The 25,365-nt window shown below is 37.9% G+C and overlaps 1 protein-coding gene across 2 annotated transcripts in view; it reads left to right on the top strand.

Moving 5' to 3' along the window:
- The first annotated feature begins 9,258 nt into the window (after nt 1-9,258).
- Nucleotides 9,259-25,365, top strand: part of LOC139710487 (uncharacterized) — a 49,101-nt gene continuing 32,994 nt past the window's right edge. For both annotated transcript variants that reach the window (XM_071622412.1, XM_071622404.1), the window contains exon 1: nt 9,259-9,580. In XM_071622412.1, the coding sequence (XP_071478513.1) occupies nt 9,536-9,580 (45 nt within the window). In that variant the 5' untranslated portion in view covers nt 9,259-9,535. The remainder of the gene's footprint in view (nt 9,581-25,365) is intronic.

Genomic DNA, 25,365 nt, shown 5'->3' with positions numbered 1-25,365 from the left:
GAGAAAAGACTTCTTAATTTTTTATCTCCATACCAATACATTAATCCACAGAATTCATTACAACAACTCCAACGGTTATCTACATATATGTACATAGCTGTTGTATGTATATCACTTCACTCATTGTTGCAACACCATTAACGTGAGACTCTTTACTGTCCTGTTTCACTCATCAATAAGACTAGTAAAACTTTACACGTCTCTACCAACGTCCGCGAGGGATAAAGCCAAATTCTAAACCATCTATGAACAGATGACTTTGCACCGTTTCTTCTACGATAGTCTTGTACAAGCAGAACAAATCATGACATAATACAGGGCCTATATCATACATTATGTACCAATTACACAGATGGCTACCTCCTAGTTCCGCTGTTTGATAGAGCTCAACACGAGTATGATAATTGTGTCCTCTTAAAAGAACATTCCGAGAAGTCTAAAAGGTGACGATTACCATATAAGTGCATTGGTCTTGTCACGTCACCCTATACCAGAAGGCAATTAGGCTCAAATCCATACAGCTGATTAAAGCTTGATACATTACTTGAAACATCTATGGTAGGATAAGGGAAAGAGATATTTAAAAAACGAATGTGAAAAGGGTGCCTTAAAATCATTCAAATTAACCGTAGACAGGGGCCCGTGCATGATTTTGCTGTAAGTAAAATTAAGTTAAGTGGCGGTATGAACTGTTTCAGCCTTATTTATTTGCATATTCTAGATTGTCTATTTTCGCGTCAACAGGCAAAACTGTGCAAAATCAGAAAGAAAACAAACTGAGCAAAACGAAATTCTTAACACCGATTGCGTTTCAGATTGCCTGCATAGATATCATAGACATGTGGGTATAGCTTTATTGTTATGGCTTGCAGAGTGCCCAAACCTGATGTTCTCGAATAATCAATCTTCTTAACTATGACGCTTACTGATTTCTCTTCCTTTTCTTTCTTTCTTTCTTTCTTTTTTTTTTGGCAAAACGTTCTTCCTTGGAAACTTAAGTCAGAACATTTTTTTAAAGAAAACAACAGATGCGTAGCGATTTAGATAAAAATGTTGTACGTTGTATGTTACAGATTGTCTGGATGACTGATTCAAGGGTTGATATCTCATTTCCCTCCAATAAGTGAGATACAGGTGGACACGCCCACCCATGGAAGGATGTAAAATTAACTAAAGGACGGTTTATGGTCATGCAATGATTGCAAGGCAACGTGAAGCCGTGCTCTTTCTGATTATTGACTCCGTTTCGTGAGGTTTGCAAGCACATATACGGGGAATCTGCTTTTTAAATTGTTATCAATTATCATGGGGCGACTACCAGAATTTCATTCACTTAGTGGGCTTCCATTGGGTGAGAGGAAATTTAGCTGAATCAAACTACAGCTTTAAATGAAGATATACCTTGTTCGTCTCCTCTGTTGAGTTTCTCAATTGATACTATATAGCTAAGTCATAAAGGATTTTCGAAAGTAGATGATACACCACTTTACATTTTCCTCATTTTCATTTGTCGCCTTATCATACATGTCATATTTCATGCTTTTACATTGCCTTAGCAACCACACATTTGACTAATAATATCTCCTACAATCAATCATAAAGGTAGCAGGTCTATACCCATCATCTAGCAGCCATTTTCTCCCGAAATTAGATGATACACCAATTTACGTTTTCTTCATTTCATCATTTTCTCGTCATAGTTCATGCTTTCACATTTTAAGCAACCACAGATTTGACTAATAATATATCACAATCCTACGACCTCACCCCCCCCCCCCCCACTCCATCTTTCTCTCTCAATCTGTATTTATTATTGAAAAAAAAAGATGAGCTGTTCTGGTTCTCCAGTTTTCCAGCATCAATAATGTTCGCTCGAGAAATGTAAATCATGTTGTCGAGTAATTTAACTTGTATAGATCACACAACAGGTGATTGGGGAAAATATGACAGGAAATAAAACGGGAAAGTATATTCATGCCTATATCAAAGCAGGAAGACATATCGAAAAAAATATAAGAGATTGCTTCATACGCTATATATATATATATATATATATATATATATATATATATATATATATATATATATATATATGACACAGTGCTTATATAGCGCATATCACTACCGTGGTGTCTCTATGCGCTTTAAAGGAGAGGGATGAAAGTAGAAAGAAGAAATGTAGTGTACAATGTGTGTACCATAAATGCAGAACCAAACTCATTCATAATACTTTTTGAACAGAAATGTCTTGAGAGCAGTTTTAAACTTTAACACTGTGGGAGCTGCTTTTATATAACACGGAACAGCGTTCCACAGTGTGGGAGCAGCATGGGCAAAAGATCGCTCACTATAAAACTTTGTTGTGATAATGGGACATTGGAGAAAATTTTTCTGAGTTGATCTTAAATTACGAGAGGGAGCGTACCTGACCAAGAACTTACTGAGATATTCTGGTGCCATTGAATGGCGGCACTGATAAGTCAGTAACAGTATCTTGAAAACTATTCGTGACTGAACAGGAAGCCAATGGAGCTGTTTCAAAATGGGGGTTATGTGAGAATTCTTCTTCGTGCGGGTGGTCAATCTTGCAGCTGCATTATGAATTGCCTGGAGTTTATGTAGCTGTGAGTCAGAGATATTATACAACAAACTGTTACAATAATCTAAATGACATATAACAAAAGCCTGAACAAGCTTCCTAGTGGTCTTTACATCCAAAAACTGACGAACTTTTCCAAGCTTATATAAAGCGAAGGATGCTGATTTACATTTCTCTGAAACAAACACATTTGCTACAATGATTATTATTGTCTGAATAAACCATAGTTTAAAAATCGCATTGTATGCAATCATTATCGGAACGCTAAAGGAGAAGAGCGCTCTTCAAAGTGATTGCCTTTTATTAATGATTCATACAAAGAATATCACTCTATCAATCAAATCATTGTACCTGCACGTAATCGTTCCGAAATAACATGTCAGAGAGCTGAGAGCTGTGTTTAATAGAGCACAATATTTGACTCTAAACGGCATACGGAAATTCTTAAAATCTGTCGGCGGGCATCAGGACTTCCGCTCGCAATGTATGCCGGGAACGGTCTTGATCCCATCGGAAGTAGTTGATTATGATTACGGCCAACGACTCCATCCACTACTTCCTCGATGGTATTGACCGTATATAGGAAAGGCACGCTGAAATCATCCGCGCCGGGGACAAAACAAACAGAAAAGCATTACAAAAACAAAGTGATATGGTGGGACATGGCGAATTAAGCCATCAAATAACATAAATGAATCACTTCCAACAAACCGCTTTTCTTTCTTCGGAGGACTGGTCATTCGCGTTTTAATATAGTCAGTGTTACTTGCTTCGATAGATTAGACTAGAAATATTGATGGAGATGGGAATACAAACGATGTATGTTGCAAATTGTACTTCTAGTGAATGGTCTAGTGCATTCAATCAAGGAATTATAATGAAAAAAAAACAACAGATATAACGATCAATCAATCTGACTGCGCTCGACAGTTCCCTTTTCGTTCTTGCTTCTTTCTATAAAGAAATGCTTATTGGAAACTAAAAGAAGGGACTGAATTAAGATTAACTACTGATAGTATTCCATCTTATGGGGAAGAGGGAAGGGAGCAAAGTTGCTGTCGCTGAATAGTTATCTGGTCTGTAACCAGAATTATCATAATGATGATTAAACTTTATCTTCATTTCTATTTTAGTCTGATGTTTCATCAGTTCAATGGATCCATATTTTTTGTTTTAATTGTGTTCGTTGATTTTTTTATATCTATTTATCTCTTCATCTATTAATCTATCTATGTCCGTATACGACGTGATAACATCCGCCACTGTGATAAAGCAATTAGCCTTATTCTTTTTAGTTCATTAATCAAGTCTTCTTTTTGCAGGGTATAGCCTCATTTAGAGCCACAAAGGTCTGCTTTACAAGGGAGTCCGCGTCAATATACACTACGACAAAAAGGAAAACAAAACGAACATAGATATGATACAGTTCACGAACAATCGATTTGTAAGTGCATAAAACACATGAGAAAGAACATATCTATGAAAACAAAAACAAAAAGCATAAACAAGTGATACTATGGTATAGCTGGATACCTATTGCAAAGGGTGTAATATAAAGAGAGAGAGAGAGAGAGAGAGATCGGTATTGTCATGAAGACTTAAACAACTCAAGGCCAAAGGGAAAATATTGTAGTACAAGCTACAACAACGCACGGTTTCATCTCTTTGGAAAGTAAGAGAAAAGGTCAAAACAAAACAAACAAAAAACAAGCAAATTATCATTCAATTCATTCAAACTCCTCGTAGGTTTTAGGATGAGGATGTAACTTAAGGACTGAAATGAGTTGAATTTGTCACTTTGGCGAAAACCATTTTGCACAGCATCCGAAGAGGAAATGTAAAAATAGAATGAGATGCAGGTCCAATTATCATGAAACCATGATGACAGGTAGAATAGTAATGCATTGCAACATGAAATTCATGATCATGGTGTCGTTTAAATATATGCAAGAAAAACCAGTTTTCTCTTTTATTTTACAAGATTTGGCGGGAGGTGTCACACAGCAGCCTATATAAAACAGCCACAGTCTAAAAAAAAAACTGTCCGAAGACAAACATTTTTGTTGTCGACTTTCTGATGTCATTTTCACACAAGCGATTACTTGACAGTGGTCCTACACATGGACGAGCATGATATTGCATGTTGCAATAACATCAATATATGTATATATTGTGTTTGACTATATTGCTTCAAAAAAAGGAATTGTAAATGATGCCATACAGAGAATAAATACATCAAATCAAATCAAATCAATAGTAGCAGCAGAGGCAAAAGTAAAAAGAAAGAAGTAGTTAATAATAGCTCATTGGCACAGTATGTAGTAGCAGCAGCAGTATAGAAGTAGTAATAGTTATAGCAATAGTAGTAACAGTACATTATTATATATTGTGATGTGCTACATTAACATCATCATGGCCACCTTAATCAAACTTCGGGGCAAGCAAATTTTCTTATCCTGAACTCCGTCTCTTGTTGTACAGGCAGTGCAGTTGTAAATCATTCTTGTGTGACTGGTCAACGACCTTCGAAACATGCCACATAAAACAATGACCTCGTCTTAATTGTGTTAAACAGTTCAGCGTCTAGAAGGCAAATTCTGACTTCCTGGTTCGTATATACGCAAGGCACACACGGCGCTAAATTAGTGTATTAGTAAACAAGAATTACGCGCCGTATCGTGCAATCTCCGGTGAAGACGATAGCGGAGATCTCGAGTTAACCCACTGCTTGCTGTATGTTGGTAGTCTTCATGCGATCAAAACAGGGTACAGTTGGGTCCCGTCAGGGATGGCTTAAGTGAATAAAACGACCATCTTTCATTCCAAGGAGGCCTCTTATTTTACACTTAAACTCAGAGTTGCCTTCATCTCTGTATAGAAGCACATCTTGGGCGTGAACCAAGTTTTTCCGACCTGTGCCCCACCCATTTCTCGCGGGGAAAGCGATAATCGTTCACAAAAGAAGAAGAAGAAGAAGAAAGAATAAAATGCAGCTTTGGCTCTTCGCCAACTGTTCTCATTGCCATCAGATCTAGTATAAAGACTGGAAAATGTATGAAGATGGTTGAGGGAGCTTGGAGGATTTAGGTAATACGAATAGCTCCATGCTTGGAGGTAACCTGACCCAACCAACACGCACACATTCCACGCACTTTTGTTTTTGTGCACACGCACACACGCGTGCACACACACACACACACACACACACACACACACACACGCACACACACACACACACACACACACACGCCCTCACATACATACACACATACAAATCGTTAGATAGTTATGATAATATTCCTTACTGTCTTAATAGGAATGACATTTAATTATTCACCCCAGGGCACTACGTCATCTAGCCAGACATTCAGCAGCCTTTGCCAGATCTGCACAAAGGTTATGCATCTAACCTCCTCTATTACTCTTTGCAACATAATATCGTGATGTAAACATTGCGTGCATCACAAGGAAGAACTTTGACAAAAATATCATATAAATCGCGGAAATGTATCGGGGAAGGAAATCCACAAAGTTCGCATTCGTTTTGGAATGGTGTTCAAATCGGCTGGCTTGTTTTATAGATCCCCCCCCCCCCTTCTCTCTGTCTGTTGCTCATCATTGGCGGATGAATACAGAGTGCGTATGCGGGGGTGTAAGTTGCTTGAAAACGAGCACTGCCAGCCCACTATCCACCAGGCTTGTTTCCTTGGATAAAAGCAAAAACCTAGAATAAATAATAATATTGGCAAATAATGACAACAAGCTGGCGATCCCTTGGTTACCGCTGCACCCATTCCCCTCCGAGTCCCGCGTTGCCAAGCCGCGGATTCCCACACGATCTCTGCCAGACGAGGTCAAATAATGACAATGCCATAAAGCCATATTATAGCAATCATACATGCAACCATAGATCACTTCCAAATCTGAACCCTGCAGAGAACGGCCGATTTACCAAATCCCCGCTTTCTGGTTACATGTATTGTGTAGTCTGTAAAAAATAGTGTGAGGACGTGCGTTGTTAGGATGCGGAAATGATCAGGTGTAAGCCGTTAAAACCGACACCCCTCATGGCCATGCAGAGCTCCCTAAATTACGAAAGTAAACATTTCTTTTTATTTCAAAGAGAAGCAGTGGTTACAGGAGAGATTGCTTAAAGCATAGAAGAGAATAAAGGTAATCAGCGGTGATTACTGCTGTTTGCTCATTACTTTACACAGTTGTCAGCTCACCACACTCTGCAACGATTGATGACCTATCATCCTTGGGGCATTAGAGAAAAGCTTGGCAATGTTTTAAAGTTCCTTTGTACATTCTGTATAATTTTCTTGCTCTGGCATGGTGATGTGTATAAACGAAAGAATTCCAGTTTTGTTACAGTGCCATTAAGAAAAAGTCAGAAAACTTTTCCCTCCCACAAAAAAAAAAGGTGTGGCAGTGTATTTACACAGAGTGAACATAATCATCCGCTAATAATACGCAACTCACTATGACTTGCTTCCTTTTACAATAGTATGGTAGCTTCCTACTACACAAGATATGTTACTCATGTTAACGGTTCAGAAAAGAAACCGTGAACAGCCACCTATCAAATTCCTTTGTTTGGTTTGGCTGCGCTATAAATGTCGATGGTTCGGAGAAGAGTAGGACCTACTATTAAACGAAAAAATCACGACGGAAAAGATATTATCATATATGTCTCGATAACATCCTGTATACCGGTCAGTGTCTTCTATCTGTATGTGGATAAGATCCATTTTGATTCCATTCCGTAATAAAATGTTTTGTTTGAAATAGCACTCTTTAAAAACGACAGAAGGAAAAAATAGTGGTGGAATTCAGGTCCCTGTGTCAAAAAGTCGTGTTCATCAGGTATTTATATGTGATTACTCAGTTTCACTTTTCTCATAACTTTCTTCTTCTGATTACGATTACTTTACCTGCTATGTTTGCTTGACTTTTTAACTCTTGTCGCTCAATGTAGCCTACACACAGTGGAGTTTTGCTGTAAGAATGAGCAGCGATTCTTCGCCACAAAAAAAAAACAACATTTTTTTTACCTTTTCGAAACTATCTCTCCCCTATATGATACATTTGAAAATACGATGACTGGTTACCATCAGCTCTTGACAGTAAGTCTTACGGATTGAAAAAAAAATGATTTAATTAGGCGTCTTGCTCCCACGGGTAAGTCATTTCCATCGCATTGCATGCCTTAATTCCGATGCTCTCAATAAGTATTGAAGGGGCTACTATCAAATACTCTTTCGAATCGAGAGAGTGTCATTATCAGAGTTCATAGTCAATTTGGACAACAAATTGAGGCTATAACCACATACTTCTTAATATCTGTTTGATTTCATCTTGTTACTTGAATGCCGTATTTGCAAGACAAGTGCGGTTTTGAGAAGGAGAATCGATTTGCAATATTGCAATAAGCATGGTTTTTTTAATATAACTAAATGAACGTCCGTCAGGCAACAATACATTTTGTGAAATAATTCCACAGCTTCACATTTCCCGTCGAGAAGAATTGATCTCCTGTAAGCTCCCTACATCCATGGGTAAAATGCAGCAGCTATACGCTTTGAAAACCCGGCGTCAAAAAATGAAAACGGTGCACAAACCCTCAACCTCCACCACTAATAGACTGTCTTCACACCCCTTTTCACTTGTCATCATTGCTCACCCCATGTGTATGATTAGATAATTTGTCAACCAATATACTTACTTAGTGGTTTAAGATCACATCTTCCTGAGAAGGGTACACGGTCCTTAAATCCATAATTTCTGCATTCTGTGCCTTTTGTGTGGTGATTCAATGTGACTTTGAAAAATCTCGAGACATCTAACTACATCGTTAAAAAAAAGGCTACATGTAGGGCCTATATGGAATGCTACTCGTATGCTTTGGAAATATGGTGTTGTTTGGTAGAGAAAAAACATAAATAGAGGAATTAACGCTTTACAAATCATGGCTTAGGACCAAGTGAATGGAAAACATGGCTTAGCACTACCTAACTTGTTCAGCCTCGTTCGACAGACATGATAATCAAAGCAAATTATTGTGTGCGTCTTTTCAGAGGGCCACAACAAATATGTAAGTTTAAGTGACAAGCAAAATTATCGGCCAGGCCGTGAAAAGCCTCCTAACGTCTTGGCTAATATCAAAGAGTTTAATTTCCTCCCAAGTGCGTTTAGAGATAATGATTTAATGGAGAGAGGAAGTCATTATCAGACAATCCGACCTCACTTTAACACCCGGTGACGTCAACCTGCTTTCGGAGTGCTTTTCCTTTGGAGATTCATTCTCCTAAAATGTCTTGTGACAACCTTGATACATGGAGAATTGTTTCCATATTTCTATGGTTACAACTTTCAAGAGTCATCTCCTATATATACTATTAATTTAGTATTTGATAAGTTCGTGTCTCTTTCATTCACATTATTGCAGTAACACGAGCTGCAGTCGCACTCCGCTGAGTGCGTACTGGATGGGGAGCTTATCTGCTAGTATGTTGCGCACTGGGGAACATGCATTCCTGCTGTACTAAATATGCGCATGCGCAATTTCTCCCCAGCTAGCTATCTGCCACCAGTGCCAGCAGAGCAGACGATAAGGTCTGAACTTGACTTGTCCCAGACGCGGTTCAGAAGGCCATTGTGAGAGACGGAAACCCGCTTTCTTCTGATATCTATGTTCAACTCTAACACTTCCCCGGAATAAATTAAGAAGGACGACAAAACATCGACGTGTAGTACATGGTGTGGCTCTGGACAGGAAACGATATTCCATTAGGTGTTTATGTCGATGATCCTGACCATCGCTATTTATATCTCGTTGGATGTATTCGATGCTGAGATGGTAACAAATCGGTGTTGCTGTTGAATGACGTTTGGATTTGGAATCGTCACACTCACTTTATTTGGAAAGGGAAAATGGATGTTCCAGAGTTCATTTTACGGATTCTTTTGTGCTGCATGGTAAGTTATGTAAGTCAATTATTGCAGAGATTGTGTTATTCTTTACGTAAGCAAAGAGAATGTGAAGGTGTCATTTCCGCTGGAACTATTCAAGTAAGGCCAGCCCATGTCGACACATCTCGAGGCTAATTGCTCAAATCGGCATGTACCAGTTCTTATTGTTGGCTCTGGTAGGTGTTAGTGTTATGAGCGAAGTATCACTGGGCGTTCTTTCTTTCTCTTTAAAGTTTTGCAGTTCTATTGTATCTACGATTCACAACATGAACATGGCATGATTTTGTTACGTGGAAAAAAAAAGTGGAATCACCTAACAACAGGCAAAAAAACCCCAACAACACAAAACACCGAGAGCTATGGCCTAAATGGTTAATTCAAAACAACAGAACAATTAACGTTAGGATTCTGTCTATAAGTTAAGTCTATTGCTATATTTTGCTCGAAAAATATCGTTTGAACCAAATCTGAGCACCAGCCACAATAAGTTCCAAAGGTCAATTTTCAAACTTACAGTTAAGGCATGTTGAAAAGGTTTGCAATGGAACGTCTTTATTAATGATGATCTTGCAAAAACAAATGATGCGTGGTGCCGAACACTGGAAAGATCATCTTTTCTAGTCTAGTCTAGTCTTCCATGTCTAGTGTGTACTCACAGCACTGGGCTGATTTCAAGGCCCAGGAGTTTGTTGAATATCTAGAATTGCAAGTGAAAGTTCATGAGTGTGGTTTGGGCGTTATCTATGTCATGTCTGCATTGTAATGGGGATTTGAATATCGTGAATGTACGACATATACATGGAACGCAGATATAGACTAGATAGGTCTACTTACTTTTGTCGCTCATAGTTTTCCCCTGCGTAGTTTAGCGTTCAGATTCTTAATCATGCAATGACATTATTGCTTTGTAGAGTGTGACCTGAGCTCATTACAGCTCAATCATAAATCGTAACTTCAATATAAAAAAAAATGGAAAGGGAACATAGATTTCATGCCTAGGACGTTGCTAGGTGAGGACAAGAATGTTGATCACGATAAAGATGGAGAAGGAATTAGCAGAGAAAGAGAAGGAAAATTAATAACGATAGTTGTGATGATGATGATGATGATGATGATGATGACGATGATGATGGTCATTAAAATGATACGATTGACTTATCAAATGATAATGATGGCAGTAAAAGTATCAAGGATTATGATTATGATAGATGTGACGATAAGAACAGTAACGATATGAAGAAGAAGAAAATAAAAAAGAGAAAGAGGAATAAACTAGAGAAATTAAAGATAAAAATGTAATGATAGAGAAACAAACGAGAAATGAAGGCAAACATCAATGTACAAAACAACACAAAATGGCTCGATTTGAGAGACGCCTGTATCAGACTTTCATGCAACGCTATGCACAAGCACAGTGACAACGCAATTAGAACGTGTTGCCAGGTGTATGTCCCTCATCATGTTAGTCATAAGATATAGCAAAAACATTTGTACATTTGCAACATCTGCCACTCAGCCGTGACCGAAGAAATCAATATCAACACGACCCATTCACATGAGTGCGTGCTTGAATACTAGCTGCACATGTGGTCAAGTTCAAATTTCTGCCCGTTGCAAAAGATACGTCCGAGTTGCAAGGCTCGTCCCATTCATCATAACCCTGAAGCAAGGTCTACATATCACTCGCTGCGTTACATTCCATCGGTGTTTATTTTTGCTTCTTTTCGTTTATGTATTGGTGAATATGTACAGATAATTGTCATCATTCTAGTTTCATTGCTGAAATCAAACCGTTTGATCAGCTACAATGTTAATGAGCCGTTTCCATGGAGATACATCCTAGTGTTTTGGTGTTGTTTTGCATCGTGGGCAATACGCGTCCGCACCTACCAGCTAAATAACTTTCAAGGAAGTCAGTTATACATTATACCTTAATCCTCACAGGGGAACATTTGCAAATGAAATAGCAATGGGACTTCGGGCCAGTATTGTACCTGGAGAGTTCACAGTGAACTTGGCGGGGTTGGTTGGTAGAAGATTTGAGACTGTTTCTGATACCACCCACTACTGCAACTCGACCGCGAATCCGACGCACCTTTCAAGGTCGGAGAGGATAGACGCGGTCATGATAGCGAAAAGGAAATCGATATGTCGGGCTCCTTCTGTGGTGGTGCGATGGCATGGCCAACCTCTTGGGCCATTGTCAATGGAAAAGTCTATCATAATCCCTAGTTAAAGGGATGATACCCCATAGTTTTGCTTGAGATGGGGATTCAGGTTTAAACTCTTTGTGAGATAATTAGAAACCCACTAATATGAAATATTAAAGAGCATACAATTTTAAGAGGAATTAAAAGATTATTTCATAAAAGTCGGTTATGAAATGGCTGAGATATATAAAAAAAGCAAAACAAAGTTTTCCTAATAAAAGGTGGGTCCCACCTTTTATTAGGACCTTTTTGTTTTTGGATATCTCAGCCACCTGAAAACCGATTGTCATCAAATCAACTTTGAATTTCTGTTAGAATTGTATGCTCTTTATTATTTCATATAGGCCTAAGTGGTTTCTAATTACCTTACAAAGAGTTTACACCTGAACTCCCATCTCAACCAAAACTATACCATCCCTTTAAACCCCATTGTGTCAGTTGTGCGCTATACTTGTGAGACCATGGTTAGTTCATTGGTGAGAAAGTGCTGAGTGGCAGTCTTGAATGTCATTATCATGAATATATTTCTATACCCTTTGGAATTACAGATACACGTACCCCTCTAAACACACATTTACACACTCACACACACACACACACACACACACACACACACACACACTAATAACACACCTCATTCCCCTCATTCTGTGGTTCATAAGAAGTAGGGAGTGTGTTATTCGTTATTGAGTGCATTGGAAGCTCATCGAAATCTCCTTGGACCAGCTTACTAAAGTTTTCTATACTTTATGGGTATTTTTTATTCCTCTGAGGATTTACTAAACTCATTTCATCCGCCTGTACACAACAATCTTACTATTCAATGCATGAGTATCAATACTCTGAATCAGTTTGCATGCTTGTATTCTTGTTGCTATGTTGAATAAGCTAGGGCATTTTTTTAAGGTTGTAGGGAACGACCTCATGGGTATATGCACAGGATTTAAATGTTGCTAATAATAAAAGAATTTGTCATGTGGGTGAGCCAAGAGCCAAAATGGGTAAATCGTTATCTTTGCAACAATGCATTGTTTAGCTATGTGTAAATTACGAAGGTCGAACTCGTTCACCGTCGAAAGACTAATTACCTCTACTAGACAATAGGTATCTAGCGCCCTATAATACGGCATTGCGGAATGTTGCTATCATTGTAGCAAGACATTTTTTTCGCCTGTCATTTGTAAATTGTGATTTTTTTTTTAATCCTATTTTTTTCTACGTGATTATTGAGAGCGTTTAAATTTACTCTCTAAGTCCCGTATTGTATGATGCGGCAAAGATGGGCGTTGACCTGTTTAAAGGCTGAACGGAAGAGTTTGCGCCTTTGTTCCATGCCTTGCTCGGATCACGGTGGCAGGTGTCTTTTCTGTCAGTAGGACTTAACTTCTCTCCATGGAAAGTCACGATCAGAATGCCATTCGTCCCAAAGCACCCCCCCCCCCCAAAAAAAAAAAAGTGATGATCAAAAGGAAAGAGGAACATGCATGTATCGGCACTTGCCCTTCGATAGCAATTACATGCTCGTCACTTTGGCATTTCGACAACTCATGCCGTCAGGAGGCACGTGACGCGATCTCCCGCGCTATTTTGCCAAGAAAACTCGAGGGATCTGTCGGGGACTGAGCTCATTGATCCCCTCGTGTCGACACTGTAACTCCCCCACTGAGGTCGGCTGCGTCTGCGTGCGCGACACGCCGGTAGGAGGACAAAAGCATCCTCGCACACACACGCACACACAAATACACTTTTTTTCAATTTGTTTATTCATTTCCGTTCAAATGATAAAAAGACAGTACTCCTATGATACACAGACGGAATCTACATTCACACCCACCCACGGCAACATACACACAAACAGACAAACATATTCCCGCTAGAATTCTTAATTTACAAGCTTTTAATCGTGTTAAATGTAAAATAGATACAAGGACCAATTCAGTGCTAGTTGTCGCTGCTTTTTGTAATTAAAAAAAAACTAATCTAATTTTTTTTTCAACTGTGTGATAGTATGCAGGAGGATTTAAGAGCTTTAGAGAGAAAAAAAAATCAAATAACCTTTTAACTGTTCCGTTTCATCAATATAATCTTATTTTACCACCTTTGATATCTATTTTGTTTTCCTCTTCTCCATACTCCAAATGTTTTTTATTTACTTAAACGACTGACCGAAAACTCATCCTGGCCTTGATTGATATGAAACGTGTTTAACAATGAGTACATTGGAATCACAGTACATTGTATTTCATTCTCTTTTCTCTGGGTTTCCCGGTATGCCTACACGAATATCTTCCCAAATTATATCCTTTAATATCAACTCTAAGTTATATAACTAGCTGCCGTAATGCTTTCATCTTTACACAATCACAAAATAAAGCAAATTTTTTTCATTCCTTGCCCGTAAAAAAAGAACAATGATTATCTGAAACAAGCCACACTCGAAGAAATATAACTATCTTTGTGTATACAGCTCCACGAAGTGATTCAAACAAAGATTCCGATATGTAAATTCTAAGCTCTAAATTTCTTGAATACTTTTGCAGCAAGTTGAAAATTATAGTGGACCTCTCGTACTTGAAGAGTGTGTGATTTATGTGAACCTATTACAAAATGTTCATTTTTTTTTTTTCAGATGGAATGTCACAAAACCTTTTTCTAAACCTTTCCGAAAAGTTAGAATCTATTAAATTTTACTCATCATCAGTGGAAGACGTCACGTTAACCAGCAACCAATCATAATTATCTCCCTCCTTTCAAAACTACAGGTCTGTTAAATTCGCAACACATTGGCAATATATCTGCTATTCACCCCCTCCCAGAATAAACAATATGGGTCTAATACCTTCTTCATCAAAGTAATAATGTAATTGATAGATTTCTCTCTTGCACAAAATATTCATAAGATATCAGTTTGCCTTTGATTAAGAAATATTTATCACACACACTCACAAAAAAAAAAATGGTTCTTCTGTTATGGCAAATGATAATGGCAGGACCGTCTGGTAAAACAGTGTCAACACGGAAGTGGCTACCCTGGAGAAAGACAACCATATTATTATTATTGAGTAGTCTGTGATTGACAATAACAAAGAAAAGTCATTTGTGAGAAAAGGAAGGCGTGTTGGTTTCTGGAAATTCACTGAGATAAACATCGGTGATGTAATGAATGTTCATGTAATCCATGTAAATGGTGCTTATTCCAGCACATCCACATGATATCAACAAAGTATTCATTTACAGCCAAGTATTTGGCAATAGTAATAGAAAAATGTGGATGTGTGTGGATGTGTGTGTTTATGTGTATGTGCACGATGTGTATGTGTGTGTGTGTGTGTGTGTGTGTGTGTGTGCACGTGTGCGCGTTATGCACGCCAAGTAGTATGATAGAGAAAGAGAGAGGGAGAGAGGGAGAGATTGGGTGTGAGAGACGGTCGTGAAGGTGTGTTTGTGTGTTTGTTTGGGGGAGGGGAGGTGGCGGCTGTCTACTTTATGTCCGGAAAAAAATGGAAACTCATTAGGACAACGCAAAATTGATGTGCATTTGTTTCCGAGATCCACCTCTGCCCAACCGTTTCCTCGCCCACACTGGAGCTTTAGTTTTTCTCTCACACAATTTGGGTCAAGCGTGTCACCGCAGGCTGAAGCATTATCCACCAAAATCCGAAAGTGCGGCAGAGTGACGCGGCGGTAAAGAGTACATTGACTGTTCCATTTTGATGATTACGGCATTAAAACCAAGAAAAGCAATAAGATTACAACAAAATTATATAAAAACTGACAGGCTCCTTCAGCAGAGCAATGTAAATGCTGCCTTCAGAACTTTATTTTCTTGTATTTCCTCACATGTGTTGCATCAAAGTAACTTACATTTGTAGTGTGATAAAGCGATACAAGAATTGGGTTAGATAGTGTGTGTATGTGTGTGTGCGTTTGTGTGTGTGTTATGTTTCTGTGTATGTAACTATGTGTGTTAACTATGTGCCTCATGTGTATGCTGGGTGTGTGTGTGCTATGTTCTCGGGTATTTGAGTATGTGTGTGTAGTGTGTGTGTGAGTGTGTGTGAGAGTGAGTGGGTGAGATGGAGCGGGAAAGAGTTCTTATAGGACACTATTTTGAACGCTGTCATGTGACAAAAAGAACGCCATAACTCTCATCAAGTGTAGACCATTAAGTTAAACCAATGCCGTTTTTCTCGTATGAGAATGAAGTCAAATTAACGATACGACTATTTCGGCAAGTATACGTACTGCACATCTTCAATTCCATGTATCACCAATCATGACATTATGTTACCATTTCCAGCCTACCGAGAAGAACTAAAGCAAACGTACAAACAAACAGACAATTCAACATAAATCATTTTAAGAATGTAAGTTATCAGAACAAGAACAACAACATCGGGCAGACATGAAAACATCATTCTCTACCAGCGTACGAGGAAGTGAAATTCTGATCAAGTTTTACGTACTCGTTTTTTTACTAGAAGTGCTAGTAAAGCGTTTCTGAGTATACAAGGAACTCTGATTTGCTTTCGACAGAGGAAAAAAAATGAGGTTGAGTTAGTCTGGGCCATAGTACATGCATTATTCTTGCCGCACATTAGGTATGATGGATGATACTCGATCGTAGGAAGATAGATGGGGGGGGGGGGGAGCGAAGAATCACACGAGGACAACATAACACTCAACGCAGGATTTCGCTGTGACCGTTTTTTCCCCCTCGTATTATCAGAAAACGCTTGAATATAATCACTAGTACTTCTAGTCTGGGAAATGGTACATGCACTACTATTGCAGCACATTAGGTATAATGGATGATACTCGATCGTAGGAAGATAGACGGGGGGGGGGGGGGGCGAAGAATCACACGAGGACAACATAACACTCAACACAGGATTTCGCTGTGACCGTTTTTTTTTTTTTCATACAGAAAAAAAAAATTATTACAAGCTTTCGTCTGATCCTGGTTGCACAGAGTAGGATATACTTCAACGTTTGAATATCGCAGCACTGACTATACAAGATAATTTTGTCATATCTGAATATCCCTAAACGAAATATGTCGACTCATAGGATTTTGTTGTTGTTGTTGTTGTTTACCCCATTGTGTTGACATATCCCAATTCTATTATCATGGTTATGTATTATGATGTGGTAAATACTGTGCATCACATACTATGTGTGCGTATATATATATTATATATATATATATTACATATATATATATTATATATATAATATATATATTATATATATATAATATGTATATATATATTATATATATATATATATATATATATGAGTGTGTGTGTGTGTGTGTGTGTGTGTGGCAAGATTGGCGTAAATCTTAGTGGTCAGTAATATTTGTTTAAACCTCTATTGTGTAGCTGGCCTCGTGGCCTGATGATAATGACAATGAGAGATCAATACCACTATGTCTCTCTCACACTGGTAGCCACTTGCTGTCTACTGCCACCTGTGCCTTACCCCGCTGTATCATTGACGGGTGTTGTTCCCAGTTTATCATATGTATGAATCTCAGAGGAGGGTTGTCGATAACAATACAAATTTTCATTGTGTTGTTTTACATTACTATGGTAATGATTGGAGGGAAATGTTTGATTAAAGATTGTAGCAACAGAAAATTAGAAAGTATTTTCACGACCTCGTTGCATGTCTCTTACAGGTGCCATTTTTCTTGTCTTTTCATGCGGCACATTGATTCATAAAAGTTTATTATCATATCATTAACCATGACTAATTCTAATATCAAACAACTAAACTAGTTGCATGAATGCATTTTCATGTTTTGCATAATTGCGCAAAAAGAAAATTTAAGCAGACGCCAAAATGTTTCCCATCCTCCGAAGGAGAGATAACACACGTCAGGCAAAGTGTATCGAGATGTATAACATGGAAACTTAGATGAATAGTGTATACATTATTCACTCTCTGCAAGAACACATTGTTTGCGTAGGAGTACTCGTTATATTTGTTTGCCGACAGTGGCAGGTTTTATCGGTTACACTTGATATGCACATCAAGCACACCTCATATTTCTCCAAACTACCTTTCAAGGTTTCCATATTATTTTAGGCAAGCATTAGAAAGGAAAACTCGAGGAAAATCTCTGTGGGCACATGTAAAACAAAGGTCATAAACACGCGAGGCCAGCTTATAATTCCTTTTTACACTATGAAAATGAAAATCATACAAAAGGAACAATATGTAAACATAAATATATATGAATGCATATATTGATAAAGAAAATAAAGTACATATATATATATATATATATATATATGTATATATATATAATTATATATATAATTATATATATACATATATATACATATATATATATATATATATATATATATATATATATATATGTATGTATTTCTTTTTCAGGATCCAAGCTAGTTTTTCCTCCCTCGAATATACCGGGTGTGGCAAGTGATGGTGCTCTCAGACATATCATTACGGGGCGATGAGCATGTAAAATAAACAGTAATCATTGCCCTACCTGTATCACGCTCCGACTCATTACTCATCACCTTCAAATGCAATTTTCTTAAGGTTTTTTTTTCTCTCTCTCTCTTTTTTGTGAGCTTTGTTTTGTTTTGTTTTCCTTTTTTTTCACCCGAACAAAATATTGCTGGAGCAGAAACTCATCAGCGCCAACAGATGTTTCTCAAATCAGTGATGATACGCCAGATCTAGAAGGGGAAAAAGCTCGCATGTCGACGCGAGCGCTAGTTCATTAGTACGTATGTTTCATGGCTTTGCTAATTCCTAATTCCTACGGGAGGGGAAAGAGTGGGAGGAGAAGAGAAACTGACATACATATGTATTTGTGTATGTGTCGGTGTATATATGTGTTTATATATATATATACATATCAGTTTATTATGCTACCCTCAATGAGGCACCGCGCACGTTTGGGAAGGGAACTATCTCTCGCACTATATATATATATATGTAATATATATATATATATATATATATATATATATATATATATGTGTGTGTGTGTGTGTGTGTGTGTGTGTGTGTGTGTGTGTGTGTATTCATGCGCACATGTACATATAAAAGAAATGATAGATTAAGTAGCAAGGTGGATAGTATCAAGACAGTCCATTCCAAGTACTGGACAATTTGTGTCCTACGATGTGATAGATTTCTCTCTCTCTCTCTCTTCTCTTTTTATCTTTATTATTTCTATTCCTGTGGCATGATAGCTGAACGACAAAGCGAACCGTAATTCTACAGGTGAATAAGAGCTAGGACAGGTTCAGCAAAATTTCCGATTTACAACACTCACAATATCACCGTAAAGCCTCGTTTCAGTGGAAAGAAGAAAATCTTGCTATATGTATAGACGATTGACGTAGTGACTCTTTCCCTCACTTCGCTTGATTGCGTTAAGATTTGCGTATTTCTTGGTACGTCATTAACCATGACCCTCGGCTAATCTAACAAAAGTTTATAACATGCATGCAACCATTTGCTATGGAATCTATAAGAGAACAAGGCATGAATAGATAGCATTCCTGATTGCAGTTTCTGGTCAAGAATATCCTTCGGGTATTCTTCGCGATGTTTCTTAGCCTACGAGAGTCGAGTAAATTAGACCAGCAATGAACGCCTTCATCATTATTACAAGAATTGACAATTAATGGTGAATAAAAGATCATCTGTACTTTTTGACCACTATATAAATACCTATTACCGCTTTTAGAGGGCAATGAAACCATGAATCCATGAAGAGAATTCTGTGGTATAGCATGACACTTTCAATGTGAATTCCACTGAGAAATAGTCAGTATTTTCATTAATAGGTTACATTAGGAATTCAGGGTACACATGAATGTGTAAAGTTTCAAGACAAAAACAAAACAAAACAAAACAACCTCCGCTCTGCAACCTCGGGAGTATAGCACAGCGTTCACCTTCCGTCGTTACTGTCATGGAAACAAAGGATGGATTCAAAGCAATAGAAAAACAAAATGTGCCAAAGTTATCTATAGATGAGTCAGTGGTGGGTGTTTTTTTTTTTTTTTCACGAGAATCTTTAATCTAGCCCTGAATGGTGTAATCATTAAGTCATGATTAAGTAAAACTGGTCTGGCGAATCTCTCAGTCCGCGTCGGCACCGTCGACTAAGCAAGCGCACGAAAGTGCTCCTTGCTCAGTGATTAACAATTCGGTGCTCGGTTATTAAGAAATCCATACGCGAGCTTGCTTTCTCAAGATAAGGGAAGACTTAGTCTCCCGCGCCATTTCTATCGATACCACGTGTCTTTCGCGGCTTGATAGAATTCCCATCAATAACATGTGTCTTGTGCGGGGTCAAGAGTTCACACGTGGTCATGACATAGTCAATGGCATATCAATATTAATGACAACGTTAAATATGAATTGATTTTTTCGTTCCTAACATAAGATATTTTTTTCAACAAAAAGTACACGAAAATTAACCATGGGTCAGAATGTTGCCCTGCCTGGCGATCAGGCCGATAGCAGCATGTGTCTGATTTTTTTGCCGCTTAACCCATCAAGTCCCGAGAAACAAACCAATCCGTATAGTTCCACTTTACGCATGAGCAGAAAAGGGTCACTCGTGATAAGAGGCATGCTGGTTCTTAAAGATTCACTAAGATATGCATCTATGATGCAATGATTATTGATGACGTAATTAATGGGCCAATTACCAATCAGTTGTATCTTAATATGATGCATATCTTCATTACATACGTTGTTTCCGACAACCAGTAAGCTTTCGAAAGCCTTTTCCTACAGAATGATAATAAACATACATATCCAAGCAGATTTCGAAGTATTCAAATATGTTGAACAGGAACGGAATACAATGTAATGGAAACGAATTACATATTTTTTTGTTCTGTTTTGTTTTGTGTTTTGGTCGTCGGGGATTAAATATCTACAGATATGACAAATCTGGCCCCATTTATGACGCGCTTCTTTTTAGATTTCATTTGTTCTATTCTTTGCTCTCCACTTACTTTTTCCTTCTCCAATATTTTTTTTTTTGTGTGTGTATGTGTATACGTCATTGCTGGTATACAGACATCATTTCCGCGTGGTATTCAACTTAGCTAACTATGTGCGAAAGCGTGTGTGTTTTATGTGTACATAGTGTTTATTTTTGTGTCGTTAGTGTATTTGTATTTGTTTGTACTGATCTACCCATTTCCGAATTTCAGTACCGGGTCGCTGTGTTCCTCTTAGGAAATATACCACGAGTATTATCTTACTCTATATCGAAAATGTATCGCTTGTTCCCATTACCCTTTTCGTAGCATTCATCAGTCATTGCTATACGAGTATACTATGACATTTCTTATGTTTATGTCATGTTATCTTGAGCAAAAAAAAAAAAAAAGAGAAGAGAAGATGATGATAAGTCAAAGGCTGAATTTATCATTCGACTTTCATGGAGCAATATAAAGGAAATGAGCTAAACAGACATAGAAACCACAGGAAACCAGTGGGTTAGGTATTGGGTAGTTCAGTGAAGCAAATTGACAGCAGACAAAGAAAAAAGGAAGAGGCTAGATAAGTAGGTCAGATAGTATCACATACGGAAGGACAAAGAGCGAAAGAGGAAAGATCTTTGAAGCAACAAACTGTCGTTGGTTACTACTAATAGCTAATTGGGAATGCTTATCGTTATTATAGACTTCCGGTCACGGACAATAATGCAGTGCCGTCATACCTGAGTAGTCTTTTAAGGGGTGGACCCGATGGTCGCTAAAGACAATCGACTGTTAGCGATATGCCTGCAAATCATGTTGCTAACTGTCAACAACAAAACATGTTACGACAATTGTATAACAAGGACAATGGTGACATGATATCCTATGTTGTATGCCACCAAACCGCTGAGTAAGCTAATCATGAGCTCGTTGGCAGTGACCCTGGTGTATCTATCATGTTATACCAAGGATCATTTCTAATCAACAGGTTTAAATAGTGATTGCTCACCCAGTAAATATCATCCCGTTTAAGTGGCTTAAATGATGTACAGTGTTTCCCCCTGAATTTTATCATTGTTATCATTATTTTGGTAATAAGCTTTTCGAGGCAACGCATTATATCATGTTCTCACCACATCATTATCATTACCCATTTGTCATTTGGATATCCATAGCGCTAGACGGGTCGAGGTAACTCAAAGGGGTATATATGTTTTCAGGATTAATGGTGAATGAAAACCGTTCTTAACACATCATTACTTGTTCGTTTGTTCCTAATTGTTTAGCAATTCAATCGAAGATCCACTGTCTTGTCTTGTCTTGTCTTGTCTCTTGCCTCAAAGTTATAACCATATAGATTGTAACATCGTACTGTAACAATATTTGCTAATGCGTTATGATGGCAAACGTCTTTACATATCGTGCATTATATAAGCCAGTTCGTACTTAGCTCATGGGCACGTTGGTACAAATGACCTTCTTTTTTCTCAATTGGTTAGGCACTTTAATCGTTTTCTAAGAGACATTATTCGTACCGGGAAGCTTACCAGACGTAACAATTCATGGAATTCGTGTTCAAATAATAAATGAACTTGCATAGACCAGGTGACCATAATGGTCCGTCAATCAGCCTTCGGGGAAGCATCCATTTCATTGTTTTGCTTTGAATGCATTAAAAAACTGTTTTATTCATATTGCCAAATACCAGGTTTGCTGTCAGGTGGATGTACTGGCAAGCAACATTTACAAGAATGACATGAATAATCACTATATGACAGATGCTTATCTCAGTGAACTTAAAAACCAACGAGCCTCTTAGTACAAATGACCTTTTTCTGCTCATGCGCAAAGTGGAACTACGAACTGGCTTATTGGCACAGGTGTAATATCACCAAAGAATATAATACTAGTACATGTATATCATTTCCATACTGAGAAATTACTCTCAGCCGCAATCGCAAACAGTATGAAAATTACAGACCTAAATACCAACTGTATAACTATACAGCCTAAAAGGTCATGTTGAAAGAACAGAAGTAGACATCACAATTTGTTGTCCTTTATGACTATATACAAAAGACATCAAGAGCAATTTCAAATTCACGAAAATGAAAAATTATAAGTTCAATAAGTTACCAAAGAAAGAGTCTCCAAAGAAAGTAAAATGTCTATGTTCTCGTCAAAAAATGAAGTAAGATTTGAATTGAATTGAATTGAATTGAATCAAATTAAATTGAAGAATTGAATTGAATTGAATTGAAGAATTGAATTGAATTGGATTGAATTGAATTGAATAAGTTGTTGTAATGCCACTGCTATTCAAAAGGACCCCAACATTAGGGTTGGGTTGGAGCGGCATCATGGACGACATACTAATTATCCTCACCAAGGTTGTTCGCGACTGGCATGATCACGACATGATCTCCTCCATGTATTAACTCATTGGTTCCCTGATCAAGTTTTGACGTATATAGCCAGCCGGATTAGATAGCCGGTGTTAGTGGTTAACAAAAGCCTCGAAGTGCGATTTACTGTAGCTGTAAAGATTACGCATGAAGTATATTCTTACGTACGACTCGACCTACCAGGATAATTACAAACAGAGCATGTGAAGTAATCTTTATGTTGTTTTCTATAATTCTTTCCAGGATTATCATTTAAGGTCGATCAACATCCTCGTAAAGCTCAACAATAAACGGAGAGATGAAAATATCCGGCTATTAAAAGAAAGAGGGGGTGAGAGAAGTTTACCCTGGGATTTCTTAACCACAACAATGAACTTCAAGGAGTACAATGATGAGCGCAGGAGTTTGGGAGGTTAAAAGAGTGCTATTGTGGACTTGGAATAAAAGGGGTAGGGAAACAAAGTTTAGTGTAAGATCTCATGATTCCGTCCTGCCTTTGTGCGTATAGATCAGTGTTGATTGGGATTTGGAAAAAACAATCATGAACATTTCTGTTAAAGGAACGCTACATTCCATAATGCAAGTGTCACCTTATTGTGTGCAAGAACAAGATTAACATTTTAACTGCACCAACCGCGATGATGTTGTTGTTCTGGCTTCTTTGTCGATGACATATAGATGCAGAAGTCACTGAGTTTGTCTGAATGGTCAGGAAGAGGGCAGCTGGCCTTTAGTAATATCATAAAAATGGTATTTCCTAGACTTGCTAGGCAAAACATGGGGGGACCAAAGACGGCTTACCTCGTGCGAATTGACAAGTGGATACCGTCTGATTGAAATAGCAGCATACCGATATCTAAATGAAAATACATAAAATTATCATTATCCTGTTAGCTTCGCTATACTTTGTCGCTGATCATTGACGTTTGATCTCACTCCCAGTAATAATAAACACACAATTGCTGTATTTGTATAAGCCTGGCCATTTCCTAAAGATCTGGCTGTCTTCAAGAGCATCTGTCATTCAATCACAAACAAAGCTAAAAGTTTTCTAAGTTACTTCCTTTCAAGTGTCCTCAGTCAACCCTGGTCCGTAATTGTGATTAGAATGTCGGATGGAATTGCATGTAATTGTGGCACTTGCTGTTTTAGCTTCTATCCTGTCAGTGTGAACTGCTCTTATATTAATGGAGTTTTTCACAACTTTCCGGAATAACGTTAACTTCAATCTTTTAGAAACAGCTGTGGTGAGAGGTACGCGTGTGACAGCACAATTGGGTGTTAATGAAACGAATGATCTTTTGCAGAAACAGCCTTTTTTCGATTGATATCGTCATTATTGCGTAATAGACGATGCGGTATGCTATCATCACATTCAATTTTTGCTATCATAAATGGCTAGCCTGAAAAGTCGACTCTTTTTTTCAGTGGCAGTTTAAAGGCACTCTGAGCATGTTATAAAGGAACATAAGAATAGTTTACATTTCCATCACTTAACCCGAGAAGGGTGAATCCGCACCTGACTCTTCCGCTTGTTTTTTTTTTATGACATTGATTCCTCTAATCGGTGGTGCATGGCTTTATTTGTAACAACTTGTCAAACAGGGATTCATTTAAATTATTTTTGACAAAATAAAGCGATTTTTTTTTCTAGATTGCATTCAATGACGGCATTTATAGATGCACGCGGAAAGTAACTCTGTAAAAGAGAATCATACGATCGATGCACACCATATGTCAAAACCACGAAAACATCAAGTCTGGAGTTCATCGTACTTTCAAGATTGCGATGTTTCTCCCTCTAAACGTCACTGAGATCCATCGCGTGTTATCATGTCTTGTGTGATACTGTCATAACAGTAAAGGGATCTGTTACTATGTGTTTGGTCGAGGACATAGAGTTTTGCTGCAAGTCACACGTATTTCCAGACGATATACCTTTTGCCAGGATTTCATAAACACTGGCACGAAAGCATTTTTAGCATTTATACTAGGAAAATCTCACAAACCTAGATTTTACGACGGTATAGATGCGTTGAGCTAATATTTTATGGGCAAGCGATAAACTTGTGATTTGACATCGAACGTTATTTACTCTGATATCAGACTTGGGATGCCCGGATAAATTTTTATCGAAATATTAAAGGCGGGCATGAGGCAACGTTTTAGGATAGTTAGGT

Source organism: Diadema antillarum, unplaced genomic scaffold (genome assembly GCF_040938485.1).
Source record: "Diadema antillarum isolate AM-2024a unplaced genomic scaffold, OU_Dant_1.0 scf00000038, whole genome shotgun sequence".
Classification (NCBI taxonomy): Eukaryota; Metazoa; Echinodermata; class Echinoidea; order Diadematoida; family Diadematidae; genus Diadema; species Diadema antillarum.
Note: the sequence above shows the minus strand (reverse complement) of the source record. Positions and strands in the feature narration are given on the sequence as shown.